The sequence below is a fragment of the Camelus bactrianus genome, chromosome 20 (genome assembly GCF_048773025.1).
Source record: "Camelus bactrianus isolate YW-2024 breed Bactrian camel chromosome 20, ASM4877302v1, whole genome shotgun sequence".
NCBI classification, from domain to species: domain Eukaryota; kingdom Metazoa; phylum Chordata; class Mammalia; order Artiodactyla; family Camelidae; genus Camelus; species Camelus bactrianus.
In genome coordinates this window covers 18,311,937-18,334,866 of record NC_133558.1, presented here as the reverse complement: position 1 = coordinate 18,334,866, position 22,930 = coordinate 18,311,937, and the positions used below count along the sequence as shown (strand labels likewise).

General features: G+C 40.1%; 1 protein-coding gene and 1 long non-coding RNA gene across 2 annotated transcripts in view; one reads left to right on the top strand and one right to left on the bottom strand.

Moving 5' to 3' along the window:
- ZKSCAN8 (zinc finger with KRAB and SCAN domains 8) overlaps window positions 1-22,930 on the bottom strand; it is a 58,696-nt gene that overhangs the window by 25,242 nt on the left and 10,524 nt on the right. Inside the window, exons 1-6 of the mRNA XM_010974138.3 lie at window positions 17,688-17,893; window positions 11,163-11,673; window positions 10,425-10,566; window positions 8,511-8,602; window positions 8,073-8,196; window positions 1,525-7,454 (exon numbers count right to left, since the gene is read on the bottom strand). Coding sequence (XP_010972440.1) covers window positions 6,493-7,454; window positions 8,073-8,196; window positions 8,511-8,602; window positions 10,425-10,566; window positions 11,163-11,579 — 1,737 coding nt within the window. The 5' untranslated portion in view covers window positions 11,580-11,673; window positions 17,688-17,893 and the 3' untranslated portion in view covers window positions 1,525-6,492. Of the gene's footprint in view, window positions 7,455-8,072; window positions 8,197-8,510; window positions 8,603-10,424; window positions 10,567-11,162; window positions 11,674-17,687 lie in introns of the transcript that reaches the window.
- The window catches only part of LOC123614095 (uncharacterized), a 15,510-nt gene continuing 13,844 nt past the window's right edge, over window positions 21,265-22,930 (top strand). The window contains exon 1 of the long non-coding RNA XR_006721595.2: window positions 21,265-21,544. This is a non-coding gene — a long non-coding RNA (uncharacterized LOC123614095). The remainder of the gene's footprint in view (window positions 21,545-22,930) is intronic.

Genomic DNA, 22,930 nt, shown 5'->3' with positions numbered 1-22,930 from the left:
TCAGTCGTTTATTAAACTCAAGACAGTCAGTATACTGGTTTGGATGTACAATTTGATAAAAGGGATAGTTCCTAAAATGAAACAATGCAAGTGGAGACACTAAGAATGAATATATCCCATGGCACTGTATAAATCAAGAACTTAAAACAATAAGGGTCACAATCAGCCAAAAAAGAAATAGGCAGTCTCAGTCCTGGATTCTATTTCCACCTGTACCACTAACTTAATGGGTGACCTGATATAAGCCACATGACCTTTCTGGACCTCCATTTACAGACTAATGCATTGAAAAGTGATCTCAAAAGTCACTTCCAAACCTAGCATTCTATAGACTATATGAATAAAGATAAAAGTAATGGTCATTTCTTTGGTATATTACATATTTATACTGATCTTCTAATTCTGGGAATGATCCTTTTTAAACCTGTTGAAGTAAGTATCGCTGAGTTAAAGACTAGCTTTTAAAAGGTCTTTTACATCGTTTAATTCCTGATAGTCACATTCCCCCCTACATGTTTGCCTTCCTAAGTAGGATTTAACAAAGTATGTTAAAAACTTTGTAAGTGGGAATATGGCAAACTTTGACAACATTTTGGCTTGCAGTTTCCTTGGGAAGTTGGCAGTTATTCCTGTCTAGCGGCTTCCTAGGGGGCTGTTTGAGGGTCAAATGTCGTCCCAATCTTTGATAAGTTAGTAGCAGGTCCCCTGCTAAAGAGATAGACCCCAGTGATTTATGTTTCACTTTATGCAATGAACCAAGATATAGAAGGTGAAAACTAGATTTGTACTCCTATAACACCTTCCACTTGGTATAAAGAATGGAGACAGATCTGATGCTGAAGGCAACCTTAGGACATACACGCATGTTGCTGTGAACTCCAAACATTAAGGCTTTTTATAATCCTACAAACTGCAAAACATATAAACACTTATGATTCTCATAAAGCTTGGCATAGCTAATTTTTCTAACTGCAAAAAAATTTTATTATTTCATCTCTCTTCTTTTTCCTATATACCTTAAATATATCTAGACCAGGGTTTCTCAACCTTGGCACTGTTAAACATATGAAGCTCTGTCATTCTTTTGCTGTGGGGGTTGTCCTGTGCATGCAGGATGGTGAACAATATCCCCAGCCTCTATCTACTAGATGCCAACAGTATCCTAGCCACCCATTGATGGTACAACCAGAAGTGTCTCCAGACATTGCCCAGTTTCTCTAGTTGAGAACCACTGGTCTAATTTCAGATATAAAAGTCTACTCTCAAGCACTTTTGCAATGATAAATAGTAATCTTTAGAGTTTCCTATTTTCTTTCTTAACCAGTAAGTCTGGCCAAACAAATGGAAAGTTTCACATTTCAACTTTTCACAGGTACCCTCCTCAAATTGAATTTTTTGGTCTTAGTCTTAAGTGTAGGCAGTTATCCATGTATAACAGAAATGGGTCAGTGCACAAATTTTTAAGATACATCCTTGAAAGTAGTTTAAAATTATGTAGATAAAACACCATAAATAATCCACACAATAATTCAACAAGCATTTATTCAACGCCTACTGTGTGCTCAGCACTGTACTAGGCACTAAGGGGTGCAGAGATACAAATGTAAAAGTTAGTATTCCTGCCCTCAAGGAGCTTACAATTTAATTCTGGAAATAAATACAAACGTGAACTACAATACAGAGTGCTAGAAAATAATTATAAAACAACTTATCAGTAAGTGCACGGACCACAGTACAAACTCAAAGGATCAGTGCTGAGGCAGCACAGAATAAGGGAGGTCTTAGTGTGAGGTGAAATTGCCAGGGAGAGCTCACTCAGAAGATACACTGGAAGCTAGGCTTTGAAGGGAGTAATGAACAATGAGCCAGGGCCACAGAGAAATCTAAGCACAGGAACAGCATGAGAAAGGCACAGAGGCAAGGGCTTGTAAGACAACAGTGGAAGGTCACAGGAAGTTTGACCATGATGGATCAAGGTGAATGTACTGGAGAGTAATGAGGCTGAGGCAGATTAAGCATGGAGAACAAGGTAATGGAGAACTTGGAGCATCACTGCTCTGATAGGTATTATCTGTTGGGGTTCTTGGGTGAAAAATGAGACAACATGAAAATGGAGTTTGAGGAGGATCATCTTGGAAGCATACAAGGTATGGGAGGAAGGAAACTGAAAAGAAAGGATTATAATAACCTGGGCCTCAGATGACATGGATCAGCAGAGATTTATAAAGGGATGGCAAAAATGTAAAAAATCCAGCTCCTTCAAGGAGAAAACCAACTAAGAACTGGAACAACTTAGCAAGATTTTGGACATGAACAGTGGAGACCAGAAAAAGACTAAAGGATAACTCCAAGATTGGGATAAGAAATGAAGGGTAGTGAGTCTGGTTAGGGTAAAGATGTTAAGCAAAGATGCCTATTTAAAAGGAAAACGGGGGCTGGGGACAGAATGATGAGTTCTGTTTTCAAATAGCAAGAGAGGTACCTGGGGAGAAGTTCACAAGTTGAGAGACGACCCACCCCATACAGAAATACAGAAGTGTAACAATCAAAATAGATAAATAGAAGTATAGAAAAAGTAGTGAATAAAATTAAGACATGGAGATTTTTCTCAGTGGAGAGGAGGGAAAAAAAAGACCAATAAAGAAAAGCTAAAAGTGAAGAAAATTGACCAAAAAGGAGCATAGAATTCCTGAGATGCTGGGGAAATTCAAGAGTATGAAATATAGATCAAGGACAAGAACAGAGAAAAGGCAGTATTTATCCACTGATGATTCTCAGGACATTTCAGTGGAGTAAGTAGAGCAAGAAGTTTGAAGAATAGATTAATGAGGCAACGGGGTTTAACAATGGATAACAGGATTGAAAAACCATGAATGACAGAAGAAAAATAAAATGGTAGTTGGAAATGAGCAGCCAAGTCGAAGCTTTCACACATTTTATGCTGTAGAGGAACTTCCTGTTGTCGTCTTAACTATCCATCTGCCTGGCCCAGGGCATGGATGTTTCATTTCCCTCCACAATGCTACTTTCTCTGGGGCAGTTTAAAGAGAAGTCTATTTGAATCTATGTTATTGGTTTGTCCTCCCAGTTTTTAAACATGTTTTACTTTTTAAAACATGTTTTACTTGCAGAATTTAGCTTTCTAGTACCACAAAGCATCAAAGTATCAATATTTAAAGATATAATTATAAACCAAAAAATTTTGGTAATTGTACTGGATTTGCACTATACTGTGCATTTCCTTCCCCAGTAGCTTTTAGGAGCAGGGATATGTAATTTTTAAATGGCTGGACAGGGTTAGGGTGTTCATTGAAGATACGGTAGCCCCGCTGTCAGGAGCACAGGCTCAGAGAATCGGGCTATGTGGGTTAGAATCCCTGCTCTATCACTTACTAGCTGTGTGATCTTTGTCAACGCACTCAATTCTCTAAGCCTCAGTTTCCTCATCTATAAAATGAAGGATATAATATCTATCAGAAGCATGAGAAATACATAATGTAGGGTTTGGTACATAGTAAGTGCTCAATAAACGTCAGCTATCGTTATCTAGAGCCCCAGAACCAAGAGTGAAACTAACTGTTTCATAGGGAATCAACCACTGCATTCTAGCATTGCCATTTTGCTCAATGGGGAAAAATTTTGAAACCTAAGATGTCTCTCCTAGGACTATACTGGATGGCAACAGTTACAGAAGAACCATTTTATCATGCCAGGTCCTAAAATGAAAAGCTGAGAATAGCAAAAGAAACTACTGGTCAACAGTTCATTTTAGATTAAAAGTATAAAAACAATCTGCAGGATAAAGGAAGTTAGTGCATTTCACTCAAAGGAGCTCAAAATAAGGTCATACAGATGAACCAACAACATTCTAATGCTAAGAGTGACAACTGGAGACCAAAAATGGACTTCTACTTATACCCCAAAGAAACAATAGCCTTTTTCTACTGTCTTATATATACTACTGGGCTATTTCTATAGGTGTGCTGAATCAGCCCTAATATACAATGTTCTTTCAAGTCACAGTCTTTTCTCACATGTATCTCAGTATAATACTAATCTTTCTGGTCATATTATTTTTTCTCTACATTTCTGCCAGATGCTTAGTAATTCTGAGATTTAAGTAGTCTGGCTACACATTACTCTGAGTAAAGAAATGTTAGTTGGTACACCTACAGTCATTTCAATATGGTGCTCTGCTAAGTCTTCATTGGAACAGGAGACAACTGTTCCTCCAAACTACATGGGAGGAGCATGTGTATACATGCACATGCATGTACGCACACGCACATGTATTCTCCCTCTGACAATGTACCCATCCTATGGAATATTTGCACGTAGGTAGCACTGGCCTTAGGCAGAATTAGTATCTCACAGAGAGTAAGGCACAACTGAAGCGGAGAGCAAGGATCTAGAAACAACTAGATTTATCTGTTTCTGGTTTCTTGTAATTTTAAGTACAAGAGCATTAGGAACGGTAATCTATAGGCCAAAGAAAGTGAGACAGAGAAAGGCAGAGAGAGGGGAACGAAGATAAGGAAACAAATAACGAAAAGCACTGTTTTGAAAAAGTAAACCAAGGAAACCGGGATGACAAATGACAAGCGGGTACCAATGGCTCAATGAAATAGGTGTAGATAACCTTGATGTTATTAGTGGTCCATGTGGGCCACAGTAGGGTAGAGAAGGGATGTTACAGGGAAGGAATTTATGACCCAAAAAGTGGACCTCTGCAATGTAAGATTTTGTGACTTATTTTAAAAAACATCAGTCATAAAATAATTAGTGTGGTCCTTGTTCAGGATAGTCACAGTGTGAAACTGAGTACTTTATCTTGGAATTCATCACAATGTATATCATATTCTTCTGAATAGGATTAATGGAATTAACTCCAATTTTGAAACCCAATTTTGGAAATAGCCAAAAGTTACTCAGTCTTAAATATGGTGAACAAGTGAGTAATCAAACAGTCAAAAATGAGACGAAATTTAAGAGTAACAAAGAGTTTTCTTGTATGGTTTATTAAATGAGAATCTTGAGAGTGTTCCAATATCTGAAAGAGTGGCAGTGCTTGGAATAACAGCACTGCTAACACTGCTAGAACTGCCCAATCGAAAGAACCACCCATGTTTGGATGCTTCTGAAAGTCCAGAATGTTACTTTAAACCAGCCTCATTACTTTATACAATATCCCTTGGTATACTGAAAGCTTCAAAGATGAAATAGTGTCTGGTGATAATGAGTTTAATGTTGTGTCTGCTGGATTTTAGATGGGAGTGCACCAGAGTTCAGAAGAATGAGGAATTGTGAGGTGAAGTATTCGACAGATGACCACTGCAGATATGTAAAGCTAATGGCAAAAAACAGATGCAGAATGAGTGAGGTGCTGAGGCCACCAAAGGAGGTGGACTGAGGGTAAAGACAGGAAGTGACAGATCCTCTAGTCAGGGGGTTTGTGCAGACTGAGAGGAACCTACAGAGCAGTTTTGTAATGGGCCCAAGGGATGAGTGAACATTCTTTGTGAGGATTTTTATAACTTCTTCAAGCACCTCTGTCTCCTCTTTCTCCCATGTAATGCCTTAACGGGGATAGTGTAAATACCTATTCATACCACAGGGTACAACGGGAAGGTGGAAAGGAGAGTTAGAAGTCACCAAAAGGTACAACCATCCACACGTAAGAGCAGCTGGACTAAGTCTCCACTCACCTCTTTCTCTGCATCATTTGCACAACCATCACTAATGCGTCCACCTCCTTTGCTGACACAGGTACTGGGACTGGGGGTGGTGAAGGATAAGTATGGATGCTCAATGACTCAGTGGAGTCAGTGAAGGCGATATATGAAAAGAAATGTTGGAATGATGTTAAAAATATAGCATTTTGAGTTTGCTTGGGAATATGGATTGCCATCGACTATCAGGAGCATTAGAATCAAATAAAATGCAAACTTAAGCATAAATACATTGTGTCTGTAAAAATGTCCCTAGAACTAGGATCTCAGAAAGCTAAATATAAATATGTCTCACACAGAGGCTGCTTCAAACTCTAAAGCAGCTTCTTAGATCAGATTAGGAGCACAAGGGCACCGTCAGGGGAATAAATGGGAGGAGGGGAATCACAGGAGATGGGAAGAAGCAGAGGAACTAGGAGCAGCCTCTCAGCCCTACAGCTACTCACCTGAGACACAGTTAAGTGCCTCGAGCCACGACAAGCAACTTGCTCTAATGCTACTTCAAGCTTCTAAAGGATCCATCAGCCCATTGGGAGCTCCACTCCGTCAGACACCTCTCAAGGTAGTCAAGTCAATCGACCTGCAACAAGGCCATGGGCCCAAACTACTGAAGAGCTATTCTAACTCTGCCACCACTATCAATCCTGACCCTAGGCAAGGTTGTAATGATGCTGAACTTCCTTTTTAGTACACTGAAAAACTCTCACCAGCATGTGGTTCCTCTAATGTTGAATAATGCCCAAACTATGACTGAAGTTTTTTCCTAAACTCCAGTGGATTCAGATTTTTCCCCACTGTGGATTCTCTGATGTCGAATGAGACTTGACCTCTGAATAAAGGCTTTCCCACACTCATTACATTGATAGGGTTTCTCCCCCGTGTGAATTCTCAGATGCTGAATGAGGCCAGTGTTCCCATTGAAAGCTTTCCCACATTCTTTACATTTATAGGGTCGTTCTCCAGTGTGGATTCTCTGATGTTCAATGAGGCCTGACTTTTGACTGAAGGCCCTCCCACACTCATTGCATTTGTAGGGTTTCTCCCCAGTGTGGCTTCTCTGATGGCCAATAAGATGTGAGCTCCGCCTGAAGGTTTTCCCACACTCATCACACTCATAGGGCTTCTCCCCAGTGTGGATTCTCTGATGTCCAATGAGGTGTGAGCTATGACTGAAAGCTTTCCCACACTCATTACATTCATAAGGTCTCTCCCCACTGTGGATTCTCTGGTGCAGAATAAGGCCCGCACTCTGACTGAAAGCCTTCCCACACTGATTGCACTGATATGGCTTCTCCCCAGTATGGATTCTTTGGTGCAGGATCAGGCCTGTGTTTTGACTGAAGGCTTTCCCACACTCCTTACAGTGGTAGCGTTTTACTTTGTTGTGGATATCCTGGTGGGAAAGAAGGGCTGACCTGTAACTGAAGGCTTTACCACACACATTACACTGATAGGGTTTTTCCCCAGTGTGGATTCTCCAGTGGCGAACAAGGCCTGAACTCTGAGCAAAGCTCTTCCCACATTCATCACATTTATGCCGTCTTTCTTGGGTAGGATTTCCCCGCTGCCTCTCTAATGTGCCCAGAAGGTCTCGGGCTTCTCCACGCTCAAGACCCCCGATAACATCCCCGTTGCATTTGGCAGCTGTCTCTCCATGTGGCTGGATTCCAGAAGATATTACCTGTTTCGAAACTAATTCCCTGTTCTCATTCCTGGTCTCACCACCTGAAATAAAAATATAATAAACATCAAGCCAATGTCACTTCCTACTCTCTATGTTAGGAGAGAGGAATCAAGAGATAGGGGAAGAGGAAACTACACGTGGAACAGTTACACGGCAAAGCTTTCACCTGTCTCCAAAACACCTTCATAAAATGGGGAGAAAGGAGCAGGGCAAACAGAAGTACTACACACCAACTGGGGAAGAACTGCCATCGAAAAAGAGGGTGCAGGGAGGAGGAGTAAAGTAGAGATGGTATCAGCTGAGAAGAAGTGGAAGCTGAGGGGTGGGAAGGAATATGGAACTAGTACAAGAGCTAACGAGTAGAACAGGAATGGAAAAAAGCCCCAGTCATTACAGGGGACGAGCACAACAGGCCTAAGTATGAACTCAGCGCTAGAAGATTTCAATTTCCAACTGGCAGAGACCAATACCCAGCTACAAACTGTAAGGTAAGTGCTGCATTAGAGAATAAAAGTTTCCTTTTAGAACTCAGGAAGTCTCAACATTTTATCTCTCTGTTGGACTTTGAGTTTAAACTCAACTATGTCTTTCAGAAAGCTCAAAGCTACTGTACACACAAACAAACAGCCTTATATGATAATAACCAGAGCTTTCCTTACCCAGGGAGAACATGTTTCTGTAATTCTCTGGCCTGTTATCTCTACTCAGATCCTTCTGTGATGGATCAAGAAGCCACTCCTCTCGAATTAGGGAAACAGCCATATCTTCGATCTTCTCCAAAGTCTGAAACAAAACAAGATCCCCATTTGGGGACTGGGAGTGTTCCACAGCTCAAACACAGTGTCGGAGAGCTCCACCAGGGTTGGAGAGGATCAAGCGGTGGGATCGTACTGTATAAAGGGCTCTACATAGCTAGTTGGGAAGAAAAGGAAAATGCACCAGATTTACTGAGGGAAAATCGAGGATCAATCTGTCTCTTTGTGGAAGAATTTGGGACAAGTTCTTCATGAGCTCTGCTACAAACAGTCCAGACATGGAGTAGATGCCACAACACTGTCAAGTAGAGCTATGGGGTTTCAGTGAGGAGCACAACTCACCTGGAACCCTGCTGTGAGAAGCGCAGCTGTCATCTCCTGGTCTCCAGGACTTCCTTTCTGGGAAGGGGTAGGACTCTGTGAAGCAGACATGGCTGAGAGAAAAAGGAGCTATGAATGAGACCAGCCTTGTCCTGTGGTTATGGGGGCCAGCTCTAGCCCATTCCAAAATTATCTGTATTTCAGCAGATATGCATACCAGAGTTTTCACATATGAAATGCTGATAATCTTTCTCTGGATCCATACTTATGGTTGCTCCCAAAACATTTGCACTTTGATGTCCCACTTAGCCTGAAGTTACATGACAAAAATAGAAAGTGTTCTGGTTTCCTAAGAGGAATTAATTTACAATTTCTTCTCTACCATCAAAGCTATAGCCTATCCTTGTGCTTGTATTCAGTATTTCTTTAGGTCCTGATCTCTTGGAAAACTGAATATGAGAACCAATCTATCTCTGCTACCATGTCTACCATGACTGGATCTGTTTCCTATAAATACCAAACAATATAATATCCAAATCACCACAGACTACTGTGTCTTGCGCAATAGGTTTTAGAACTTAAAACAAGAATTACATTATTAACTGAAAATGTTTCTATGATTCTTCTTTAGGAATATTAAAAATCCACTTACTTAAAACAAACTGCTATAAATCACATAAGTGAAAAAAATAAGAAATGCGGGGCAAGTATGAGATGAGACTAGAATATCTTATCTTTTTCTTTAAGAAAGAAAGTTCTCAAAAAGGGACACGGAAATGTCTATAGGACACAGGAGCCAGACTGAAGAGGCCTCCTCTGGTCAAGTCTAAGACAATGTAAGCATCAAAACAAAGACTGTAACAGAATATTTCTGGAATAAAATAAGAATTTATGTTTCCATACTGATAAATAAAAACAAGATGGGGGGGAAAAGAAACATTCCCCATTATAATAAACAAACAAATGTAGAAAAAAATGATAGAGTTAGAAAATAATCACTTTGTAACAGTCTTAGTAATCACCGATTCAGTCAAGGAGCATCAATGAATACTAAAACTAGTGTTTTAGCAACAAAAGTGTGATGAGGACAAGAATATTTACATAGACTCAAGAATATCTCCCCACAAATTATTTATTAATTACAACGGGAAAAATAGTAACTTTATAAGAAATAACCAATCAAGGATAACCTTAACCAAGTCATCAAAGATAATACCACCAGTAACAGATAAATTTCTGTTGTAGCCCTGAGAAGGCCACAGTTTCATTTCCGGAGTGTTCCTGCCAAATATACACAGCTTGAATTCAAATATGAGGAAACATCACACAAACTCAAATTGCAGCCATTTTACAAGGTAACTGATCTGTACTCTTTAAAAAATGTCAAGATCATGAAAGGCAAAGAAAGGCTGAGGAACTATTCCAAGTTAAAGGAAACTAAACATAACTAATTGCAAAGTGTGATCTTGGACTAGACTCTGGAAGAGCATTACTGGGATGACTGGCAAACTATGTACATGAACTGTGGACTAGATTAGTATTGTATCGGAATTAGAAATTCCTAACCGTGATCAATTTATTGTGGTTATCTAAGAAAATGCTCTTATTTGAGGAAGTCATACTGAAACATTCACAAATAAAGCAGTATGATGATACCAGTAAAACCTCCAAAAGCTTATGTTGCAAATACACTTGGGTAATAGAAATGTGTAAATACATAAAAATCCCCAAATTCTTTAATTTGTTTGTGAGTTTACCACTAGGACTGATAGTCAGTATTTGAAACCTAGATAAACATTTAAACTAGATCTTATGGCTGGTCTGTAAACAAGTGATTCTAGTTTCTGGTTCTCCAGGAACTAGATAGATGTCTCAAATGTACTCTCTTTTTTTTTCTACTTCCTCACTCCTCATCAATGAAATCTGGCTCCTTACCTCTCTCTTGTGACCCTTGGAGCACTGGAGATTTGTGCTGGGTTGCCACAGGTTGGGGCTGAGTATCTGGAGGCTCGGGTGCAGATTCCGAATGCACCACCTCCTCCCAGAGTACCCTATGTCCATGTGCACGAGCCGGGACCTGGAAACAATGGGACAGTTACATTATAAGAAACCCCTTTGAGAAATGAAGTGAACAGTGATGAGGACTAAGATCACATCCACAGGGATACATGCTTGGGGAAGGAAGAAGCAGAAACTCACTTACTTCCAAGGGGCAGTAAGGAACACGGACATGTTGATTAGCACAGAAAGGCATCATTTTCTGCTTAGCACTGAAGGAAAAGATTGCTAATGCCCTCCCTGCTGCACACAATGCCAATATTTTGCACTCCCAAAGCAGGAAAAGAATGATAAACTGAAACTTAAAGCAGTTCTCTTCAGTGGAAAAAACTTTTGCTGAGGAACTAGGAAACATGAGTTCTGGTCTCAGATCTACCTTTAATTATCTGCGTGCCCCTGAAAAAAGTAAGTTAAGCTCTCTGTGCATCAGTTTTCCATCTGGCAAATAAGGATATTAATACAGCTGTATGAATGTTATGAGGATAAAAGTGGATTTATATATCCTCCTCCAAGAGAAACTCATGCTCAGCATTTATTCTCCCACTGTTGTGTATGTCCCTCCACACAGCTTCCAGGACTCTCCCGGTCATAGCTTGCATGCCTCCTTCTACTTACCGGCCGTCCCAGTATATCAATTTGCCTTTCCAAATCTTCCAATAGTGTCACCACCTCCTCTCCATTCTCCAGCTGATGCTCCTTAACCAGAGTCTGGAGTTCCTCGGGCAGGATGGTCAGGAACTGCTCCAGCACTAGAAGCTCTAGGATCTGCTCCTTGGTGTTCAAATCTGGCCTCAGCCACTGATGGCAAAGTGCCCGGAGTTGGATCAGAGCTTCTCGGGGTCCTAGTGTCTCCTGGTAGCATAACTTCCTGAAGCGCAGGCGGAACAGCTCTTGGCCAGGAGGGTTACTTTCATGTAGACTTGATTCCTGGTCCCAACCATGATCTTCCTCTACCTTGACAATTACAAGGTCCTCTTCAGGAGTCTGGTCTGGTGGGGATGGGGCTACAGACTTTCTTGATTCTGCAGCCATTTAGGGCTGGAAAAGCTCAGGAGGCTTGTTCCCACTACCTTCTTTATCTTCTTAAGAGAAGAACCTTCTGAGGGCCTCTTTTTAAAGGATATTTCTTAAGGAAGAGAAAATGACAAATAGTGTAAAGGCGTAACAAAGATCATAGTAATTTACTAAGATATCTTAACAAACTCCCTACCATGACAGGGACTTCATTTAAGTGATCCTCTCCTTAGCCATGTGTCATGCCAAACCCACCTGGGACTAACCCTTTCCTTCTGCTTTCTCTCCTGGGGATGTGGAAAATGGCTAAACAAAGTCAGCAAACCATGTAGACAGGGTCTAACTGAAATTCTGCATTTAGCCTCAGCTGGTCCTCAGTGCTGCTTCTTTCAGTGTTTGCTATACATGCTGTACTGTTTTCATACACGTCCACTCTCAACCTGTCCCTCACTCTTAACAGATGAGACCAATGTCCATATAATTTAGCTCAAGGTATTGTCAAGAACTGTCCCAACACTTTCCTCTTCATCTAACATTCATTATTCTACCTGTGCTCCTCTCGCCATCTTCCCTCCTGTCTCCAGGCTAACAACTTCTACTATGGATTTCAGTTCTAGAACTCTCTTTGGAGCACAGGTCCTGCATCCAAGGAACCTGGGTGCCCTATAAACACTTGCAACCCCAATATCTAGCTCCATACACTAATGACATTCCAGAATGTCTTATAAAAAAGACATACAGTATGTACCCTTTTGAGTCTGGCATCTTTCACTTAGCATAATGTACTTGAGACCATCAATGTTGTTGCATGTAGCAGTTTATTCCTTACATAGATGTATGTTAGTTTATCCATCCCCCAGTTGACAGAGATCTCAATTGTTTACAGTTTTTGTTAATTACAAATAAAGTTGCATCTGCATATGAGTTTTTGTGTAAACATAGTTTTCACTTCACCTGTGTAAATATCTAGAAGTAAAACTGCTGGGTCATATGGTAAGTATATGTATAATTTTATAAGAAACTGCCAAACTGTTTTCCAAAGCACCCAACATGATAAGGGAAGTTGCTCCATATCCTGACCATCATTTGATATATATCTATATATATTTAACTTTAGACATTCTAATAGGTGTATAGTAGTATCTCACTAATGTTTTAATTTGCATTTGTCTACTAATAATGTTGAGCAACCTTTCCTATGCTTATCTGCCATCCATATACAGTTGGCCCTCCATATCCATAGGTTCCACATCCTTAGATTCAGCCACCCACAGATCAGAGACATTTGAGGAAAAAAAAAATTCCAGAGAGTTCCAAAAGGCAAAACCTGAACTTGTCCCACATTACCAATTATTTACATAGCATTTACATTTTACTATAAATAATCTAGAGATGATTTAAAATATATGGGAGGATATGTGTAGCTTATATGCAAATTCTACACCATTTTATATAAGGCACTTGAGAGTCAGGAAATTTTAGCACCCATGGGGGGTCTGGGAGTCAATCCCCCATGGATTCTGAGGGACAACTATATCCTCTTTGGTAAGTATCTGTTTAAAACTTTGGTGCATTTTTTTTGGGGGGGAGGGTATAGCTCAATTACACCCCAAATGGCCCCGGGTTCAATCCCCAGTACCTCCTCTAAGTGGAAATCAGTGAAGAAACCTAATTACCTCCCCCTCAGAAATCAAAACTTTTGTGCATTTTTAAGATTAGGAGATTTTTTTTTATTGTTGACTTTTGAGAGTTCCTTATATATTTTATTGTTGACTTTTGAGAATTCCTTACATATTTCATAAGGGAAATACATGACTTGCAAATATTTCCACTTTTTCATTTTTTTTAACAGTGCCTTTCCAAGAATAGAAATTCATTAATTTTTTAAAGTCTAATTTGTCAATTTTTTCTTTTAGGGATTGTACTTTTGGTGTCATATCTAAGAAATCTTTGCTTAATCCATGGTCACAAAGATTTTCTCCTGTTTTCTTCTAAAAGTTTTATAGTCTTAGGTTTTACTTTTAGCTCTCTGATTCCTTGTGAGTTAATTTTTGTACAGAATTGGAGGTATGGAAGTGTTTTTTTTGTTTGCGTACAGCTGTCAAATTGTTCTAGCACTATTTGCAGAAAAGATTATCTTTTATATACTGAATTATCTTTACATCTTTGTCAAAAATCAATTGACTATATATGAGTGTGTCTATTTCTGGAATCTCTATTCTGTTCCACTGACATATATGTTTATCCTTTCACCAATACAAAACTGTCTTGATTGTTGTGGCTTTTAAAATCTTGAAATCAAGTACTAAGAGTCTTGCAACTTTGTTGTTCATTTTCAAAATTGTTTTGGCTTCTCTAGTCCCATTGTCTTCTGATATAAATTTTATAATTGGCTTCTTGGATATATGTCTGGATTTTATCTTCAGTATCAGGCATCATCTCTTGCCTGCAGTTGCAGCGGTTAAGTGGTCTTCTTGCCTTTGGTTATGCTTTTCATGTTCCACAAAGTTGCCTACTGTGTGTTGAATTGTGTCCCTCCCAAAAGATATGTTGAAGTCCTAACCTCTGGTATCTGTAAATGTGATCTTATCTGGAAATAGGGTATTTGCAGATATAATCAAGCTAAGGTAAGGTTATACTGGAGTAGGGTGGGACCTTAATCCCATACAACTGGTGAATTTTTAAGAAGAGACACAGAGGTTAACAAAAAGAGGCGGCCACGTGAAGATACAGACATAAAGAATGTGTATGTGACTACAGAGGCAGGGAGTTATGCAGCTGCAAGCCAAGGAAAGCCAAGGATTATCAGTGACAACCAGAAGTAAGGAGAGCATGACCCTGTTGACACCTTGATTTTGGACTTTTAGCCTTCATAACTGTGAGAGAATAAGCTGCTGTTGTGTTAAGCCGCCCAGTTTGTGGTACTTTGTTATGGTAGTCCCATGAAACTAATATACTGCTAGAAAGATTGTTTTAACAAATATGTAATACAACTCACCTTCTTAAAATTTTCAACAGGAAATCCAACTTTTCAGCATAATATGTAATGTAAATCTGCCTATCTTTATCTGCTACCAACTCTCCTTCATATAGTCTTTTCTGAATGTGGCTTTCTCATAATTCCACTGCCTTGCAGAGCTCTTTCCTCTAGCTCAGTGGTTCTCAACCAAGGGCAATCCTGCCCCCTTTTCCTAGGATTTGGCAACATCTGGAGATATTTTTGGTTGTTACAACTGAGAAGGTATGCTACTAGTATCTAGTAGGTAGAGGCTAGAGATGCTAGTAAAAATCCCATAATGCATTAACATAACCACCCCACAGCAAAGAATTATCTGGCCCAAAGCGTCAATGTCAATGTCGATAAAACCTGGTCTTGCTGAAATCATTCAACTCTAACATAAAAGTCTCAGCTAACCTGTTACCTTTTTAATTAGGACTTCCCTGTTGCCCCCACTCCTTAGCTGCCCTGCCCCCAGCAGATTAAGGTGCTCATTCTTGCCAAGGTAGTTCAGCATGGTCCAAACATAGGGTTTATCACATTGTGTACAGCACGTACCACAATGTCTGTCCATGGTCATGGTTTTCTTGCAAATGTTTGTGGCAGTGACTTTTTTCTTTGTATCTCTTTTTAAGTAGGAAGTTATATTACATATTTGTGTGCCAGAAAGATAACAATGGCAGACATTGTTATCTCCAGACAATGGACTGGAGAAAAACATGACTGAAGGCAGCACTATAGAGAATGAAGAAGAGTATAACCAAGGGTAGCATATCCAAAAGCAGCTGGCAAGAAATGCTAACATCAAGATAAAGCCACAGACCTACAGTCCACAAAGGGAAAGAAGAAACAGGTATTCAGAAGGAAAATCAGATTACGTATTGTTCCTGACATGAGTCTTCAAAGGAGTGTATCTTTCAGAGTTTTGGCGGGTAGAGAAGGTGACATAGGGGTGGCTCATAATTTCTCAATCTAATGAAAACAGAATTCTTCCCCAGAAAAAAGCCCATAGGCACAGAAGTTTACATTCAGTTTCATCAGAGTTCACACAACAAACACCCATCCAAGAACTCCGGGAAGGTTAATAACCCCTACTTAGAGAGTGTGGACAGAAAAGAAAGAGAATTTGAAAATTAGACAAGGCTAGTTACAACAGTTTGGGGAGTAAACTACAAGTAGGAAGAATCAAGGAGCAAGAGATAAGGTTAAATATGATACGTAACAACAGAGGATTTAATTCATAGACGTTAACTTTACAGAGAAGTGGGGGAATTTCCTGGAATAGTGAGATTTCAAGGAAGAGTGAATTTGGGCAAGAGGCTGAGATTTTTCTGGAGAGTTTCAAATAAGGGGTAATCAATTTTGTTTTGAATAGACGGGATTAACATCCATGGTTTTAAAATAATTCATTTTAAAAATCAATGAAAATATAATAAATTCTTAAACTTTCTTAAAATATACTTATAGATTAAAAACTTAGAGTCATTACCATGGGACATGAATTCTAAGCTCTGTTTTGAATGTGATACTACATAGTCAGAGTTTTACCATGTTTTCTTATGAATTCCCTAAAGTCAAGGTTCATCTTTACCTGAACTACTGGCCATCTTCTGTCTTATAATCAATGCTCATCAATACTAGCTATAAAATATTTCAACGTTAAGTGTTCATTACTGAACAGCACTCATGTTGTAGATACATTAAAATATTAAATTAAAATAATAATATAATTCTAAATGACATTAAATAAAGTCTCAATAGTGAAATTCATGGAAGTTATCTAATTATCAGTTTTTTTTATATTTTAAACTAAATTAGCCAACCAATCTTGTCCATTACCCATTTGATTATTTTTTTAGTAGCTAATTTTCCATTTTTAGCCTCTTCCCTCTCTAGACAGTTGACAATTACAACCTATAGCTAACCAAGTACAAAGATAGGTACTACAGAATTAGATCATTATGTATCTTCCTCTTAAACAGTTTTGTGTATACACACCTGTACTAAGCGCCTTGTGTATAGACTGCTTTTTACATTCTCTTTTAAGAATACCTCGTCAACTTTATTGATTTAGGAAGTTAAAATAATCACTCTTCAAAACTTCTTCCCATCTCAAACGCTATAATCCTGTGAACTACTGAAGGCACAACACTGATTTTAACATATGATTATCTTTTCAATAGACGAAAAAGGAATGCTTTCTGCAGACTAATTTAAGTCTAATTTGGGAAGTTTGGGAGCTGAAAATAAAACAAAACAAAGATATTTTCCAGGCTTTAAAGATCAAGGTGAAGCAAACACTGTGCATTGCAAGTATCTCACACAGTGTAGGCTGAATGGTTTAACATCTACCACATTTTACACTTAACCACAAGATAAATTCAAAATACATATACATTTGCTAAAACTATGATTACTGCATAAATATACTTAACTGAACTAATCAAACAAAAATACAGATTGTTTTTTGGAGGTGGTAGTGGAAGTCTTAATTACTTAAAATTTATTCAAAAGTCACCTGAGTTTTGGAAATGGGGCCCCTCCTAAAGCGTTCCCAGGCATCTACTTCAATTAGCTTTAATAAACGAAGTAAGTAAAGTATTCTGAATGAGGCTGAATTTTATATTACCCAAGTTGTCAAAACATGTTTCTTTCGTACATTTATCTAGTCAACATAACACCATGCTCCGAATACACTACAAAGAGCAGAAAGAATAACTTAACAGCAAAAATAGTTTTCCAAGGATAGCTGGGGCTTCCAAAAGCAAAATATATCCTTTAGGAAAAAAAGAGAATTGTGACGGAAATGCAAAATTGCTAAGTAAAAACAATTGAGTGTGGAAACAGAGAGTGGGGACAGATTCCTATTTTAAAACAAATTAAGATCGATTGCAAACACCACCACAGAACGACTGGAGAAGAAGAAAGCGAATCTCCATTAAAGGTTCCCTCGCAAAAAGTTTGGGCAGGCGGACTCGGCCTGTGCCGGCAACCACAGCGGCCCCTGACCGACCAAGTCACCAAGATCTCGGCTCAGGCCCCGTCTCCGGACCCCTCGGGCTTGTCCTCAGCAGCGGCCTGGTCTGGCCACAAAGCACTCCCCTTTCTCCGGCCAGAACCATACTCACCGTGAGTTCCAGGGGAGGCCCAGGGTGGGGAAAGGAGGTGGCAAAAGGTGGACAGACTTGGAGGAAGGGCTGAGAGAAAAAGGGGCGAAGCTGTAACCCGACGAGGCCCCTCCAGCCCCCAACTTCCAAACGTGCGGAGGCACAACACCGGCCAACACGCATCTTGCCCCAAGCCACTTCCGGAAGCTCTCTAGGAATCCTGGAGGTCTGAAAGCTCTATGGTCCGCCGACTAAGGGGACGGGGCACCACGCCCCTCACAGCCGTATGCGGGGCCTCGCGTTCCTCCTGCGTCTGCGCGTCGGAGGGTTGTGCGGCTCCAGGGCGCCGTTAAAGTCCTGAGAATGACGGACTGTGGGGTCACCTCCGGCCGGCGCTCCTGGCCCACCCGGTCCGCTCCGCACGCTCGTTGAGGGAGCTGACGGTCCCCCGGGGGCAGATCCAAGGGCGTGCGGAGGCCAGGGCTGCGAGCAGGCGCATGCTGGGGTAGCGGTGGAGGAGAATGCGCATTGAGGATCCCTGTGATGGTAATTAGACTCGCGTTTGGCCGGGTTAGATACCCCTGTACTTTACTGTTCACTCTTTATATATATATATGTCCAGCCCTCCCCCACACACTACATATTCTTGAGGATGTAGTGTATATGGGAAATACGTTAATTATCGTTCATAGCTTTTTGAAACCTCTGTGGCACCTAGTAATAGTACACCTTATATTGTTAACTATTCAAACATAATTATAATTGAATATAAATTCTTTTCGCGTCTTTATAACTGTTCCACGCTTTCCTATCTTAGTAAACTAGTCTCTTACAAAACCTGCTTTGCAGTTTAGCTTCAGTAGTAGACCCCAGTTTTAATACCACAAATTTCGAAAAACAAATCTAAGTTTAAATCTATGTTCATTCCTTATATACCATCACAATTTTAACTTTTTAGACTACATAGGATTTTGGGGTAGAGGTTGTGGATGTTGACCTTAAACATAAAACAGCCAATTGTTTTAACAGCAAAATGGGTTTATGGAGGGGATAGGGGGTAAAGCAGAGAATTGCAATTTGGATTAGGCAAGCTATGGTGAATCACAGGCAAGTGCGAAAAGACAAAGGAAAGGTCAGCTTTTATTAGGTTTTAAGGGGAGATTGGAGAGGGTTGTCTTGAATTAAAAGTTCATTGGAGAAAAACAAGAGCTAGAGTTTGTGGCGGTTTATTATTAGATGCAATCTGTGGTCAGTGCATTGTTGCTAGAGCAGGGAGGGATCTTCCTTTTCTTAAAAGCAGGTGACGAGATTCCAAAATGTGAAAAATGTCCTCCCTTGTACCAGAAGAAAAGTAACATTCTAATCATCGTGGATAAGAAGTTGAGACACAGAATTTTACACAAAGAGTTCTATATAAGCTGACTTTGTTGAAATAACTTTTATCTTCCCCATTCCTTCCGGTTTTGCAGGCTGCAACAGTGGAAAGTATCTGAGAGCTAAGTATCTGAGAGCTCTCCTGCAGGGCTTCCTGATTCCATTTTAAACGAGCTTTTCCTTGATTTATTTTCACATGAAACATGTCTTTTTTTTTTTTTTTTTTTGGTCCCCCATCTTTATTCCTTTAACATCTTTTCTAACTACATATTTATTATGGGTTTTCAGGTTTAATTTTCCCTCTTTATCTGTTCCTGCTGATAGCCACCACCAATATTTCTATCCAGTGCCCAGTTTTAACCTAAAAATATTTTGTCTACTCCTGGGACTAAATCTTGGTAGTTCTGATTGTTTTTAAGAGTTTTGTCATTTAATTATCACAATGAAACAAATAACAAGAAATATTGAGAAGTTACAGTGCCTCAACTCTTTGAAAACAACTTAATTTTGCTATTTCATAGTTCTTGCCTCCTGGCTGGGATGATAACTGGGAATAACTGGCAAGAGACTAGAACTATGCTCTCAGTTTTTTACATTAAAAATAATTTAAAAAAACCAAAGTTGTACACATAGGTAGTTTAGAAGTAGTGTCATGACCTAAGCAAAGATTTCTCAAAAGGCACTAATAATAACCGATAAAATTGCTAAATTTGATTTCATCAAAATTTTAATCTGCTCAACAAAAAGCACCACTTAGAAAGTGAAAAGAGAAGCTACAGACTGGAAAATATTTTCAATATGTATTTCTGACAACTGGTATCCAGAAAATATAGAGAACTCTCACAACTCAATCATAAGAAGACAAACACAAATAGGCAAGTTATGGACACAGACATTACCAAAGAAGATATAGGAATTGTCAACAAGTACATAAAAAAGTACTCAATATCATTAGTCATCAATGAAACATAAAATCACTACACATGCATTAAAATCTAAAATTAAAATGACTGAAATACCAAGTGCTAATGAGGAGATGAAGCAACTGGAACTCATATACTGCTAGTGGGAACGTAAAATGGTACTAGTTTGAAAAACTGGCATTTTTTTTCTTTTCCATTATAGTTTATCACAAGATATTGAATATAGTTCCCTGTGCTATACAGGGAAGACTTGTTTATCTATTTTATATATAGTAGTTTGTATCTGCTAATCCCAAACTCCTAATTTATCCCTTCCCCTACCTTTCCCCTTTGATGACCATAAGTCTGTTTTCTATGTCTGTTAGTCTGTTTCTGGTTTGTAAATAAGTTCAGTTATATCTATTTTAGATTCCACATATAAATGATATATGATATTTGTCTTTCTCTGTCTGACTTACTTCACTTAATATAATTTCTAGGTCCATCCATGTTGCTGCAAATGGCAGTATTTCATTCTTTTTTATGGCTGAGTAGTATTCCATTATATACATATTTTATATAATATATAATAATGGTTAATTAGTCCTATTTGTCTGACATGGATGGATGATAGCAAATACAGGGGAAGGGAGGGAAACGTCTAAAAACTAAGTTTTTTTACATGCACCCTCTCAGTCGTCACAAGCATCCTATGAAACAGGCACTAAATTATTCTGATTTACAGAAATGAGTAAAACAAGGCTTAGAGAGGTTAAAAAAATTGCGCTCAGTCCTAACAGGAAAGTGGTGGAGCGGGAAATTGAAGGATTTAAAGGATTCTAGCGCCGGTTCTCTTCACCTATTTCATCCTGGCCCTCATTTCCTCTAAGGATCCGAGAAGTTTTGACGGAGGCAAAACTTGGTCCTCAAGGTCCTGCCAGACCGCGGTGAGCAGGGCATCAGCAGGTACAACCCGCAACTCAAGAGCCCTGAGTGGAGGAAGCTCCTCGCTGCCCCTCCCCAGTGAGACCCAAACATGCGAACCTCCCAGGCAGCCCCTGCCCCAGAAGAGAGGGGTCTCTGCCTTCTGCGCCCAACAGGTGCAGAAGAATCCTCCTTTCCCCGAACGCGGTGGACTGGGTCTTTCCTGCACCCGGAGGCCCCTAAGGCTTCGGCCCACACCCGGCCTGCGCTCGTGGGGACCGCGCTCTAGGAAGCCGTAGGCCGCGAAACAGGCCTGTCTCCAAAGTCACTTTCAGGCCTCTCGGGGAATCCTGGAGGTTTCCACAAGTCCGCGGGTGGTCGACTTTGCGAGAACGCCCCCGCCGCCGTCACCTGCATCAGAGCCCGCTGCCGGACAGTGCGCTCCCGGATCCCCCCCAAAGCGGCTGCTTTCTCCCAGTTGGGGCGGCGGGCTTCTTTACAGCCGGGAACCCAAGTGCTTCTGGACCTGGGAGAGACCGGCCCCCTTTTTCAGTGCTCCCGCGACTCCGAGCCACTTCCGGTAGTTAACTGTTCCAAAGTGTCAGGGCTAGGAGCGGGGCTGGTGGCCGGGTTAACGGCGCTGGGAGCTGGGAACAGCCGGGAGACGAGGGCTGGCGGGTGAGTACGCGAGTGAGGGCGAGGAGGGTGCTGTTCTCCGCCAAAGGGCAGGTGGGACCGTTGGGGCTGGGATTGGGGTTAGGAATTTAGGGAGCAGTTCAGAATTAGGGTAATTGTTAACACTGCGGGTATCATTTTAAAACTTACACAACAGCAACAAGGCAACGAATTCAGGAAGATCGGATATCAGTTAACTGATTTAAACAGCTTTGAGGGGAAGAATGCTGAATATGACGCTAAAAGACCTAACAGTGCTGTTAGTGGCGGCTAATACTAACAGCACTTACTATGTGCCAGGCACTGTTCTCAACCCATTACATTTAGTCACTTATGTATTTCCCACGTTTTGAGGTAGATGCCCTTATACCATTGTTTTACAGATGAGGAACCCGAGGCACAGAGAGAATAAGTGAATTAGCCAAGGTCATATAATTAGTAACTAGCAGAGCAACTCCGGCATTCTGCTCTTAACCTCTACTGCCTTTCATTGATAACCTGATTTTATCAGTTTAGGAAATGTGCTGTCCAGAAGGAAGTCTAAGTTTGTACAGACATGTTATAGTATGAATCTATTCTGTTACTATAGAATAGTAGTTCCAAATCTCATCAGGTTTGTTGACAATTTCCCTTTAGACAGAGGACTTAACAAAGGGTGCCTTCTACAGAGAGTTTTAAGGAGAAAATAATACAATTTTTCATTTAACAAATTAATTAGGCCCACACATGATTTCAAAGTCCCTTCTGTCCCATTTCTCTCTAGATTCTTTTCTGTTCTTATTAGGTTAAATCATTTGTAATTGCTGATATTGACTGTCTCTGACCTACAAAAAAGATAATTTCATACATTTAACCTAATAGTTAAACAAATACCTTTTTGTGTGAGAACCTAGGAGTCTATAACAATCTTTTAGCAGACTGTTCTGGCTTTATCGCCAAAACATACCTTGAACCTGCTTCTCTTCACGTCCTCTTTGGACCTATGTGTGTGCCACCACCTCCTCTCATCTGAAGTACTGCAGCAGCCTCTTGGCTCGTCTTGCTTCTGCTCTTTTCTCACTCTTGCTTCCCTAAGGGGCCAGAATGACCTTTTAAAAACAAAAATCAGATCATGTCCTTCCCTTCCAATGGTGCCCCATCATGTTTAGAATACATATCTTGGACCTCTCTAATGTTTATACTACATTTCCCTTAATCCATTGCTTTAGACCCAATGACCTTCTTTCATGTCCTGTAAACACATCAGTTTCATTCCTCTTGTAGAAACTGCATTAGCTATTCCATTTGCCTGGCATGGTCTTCTGCAGAACTTCCCAAGGCTGGACATTTATATTTCAGTTAGGATGTCAGCTCTCCAGAAAAGCCTTTTCTGACTACTTGTAGTAGTCA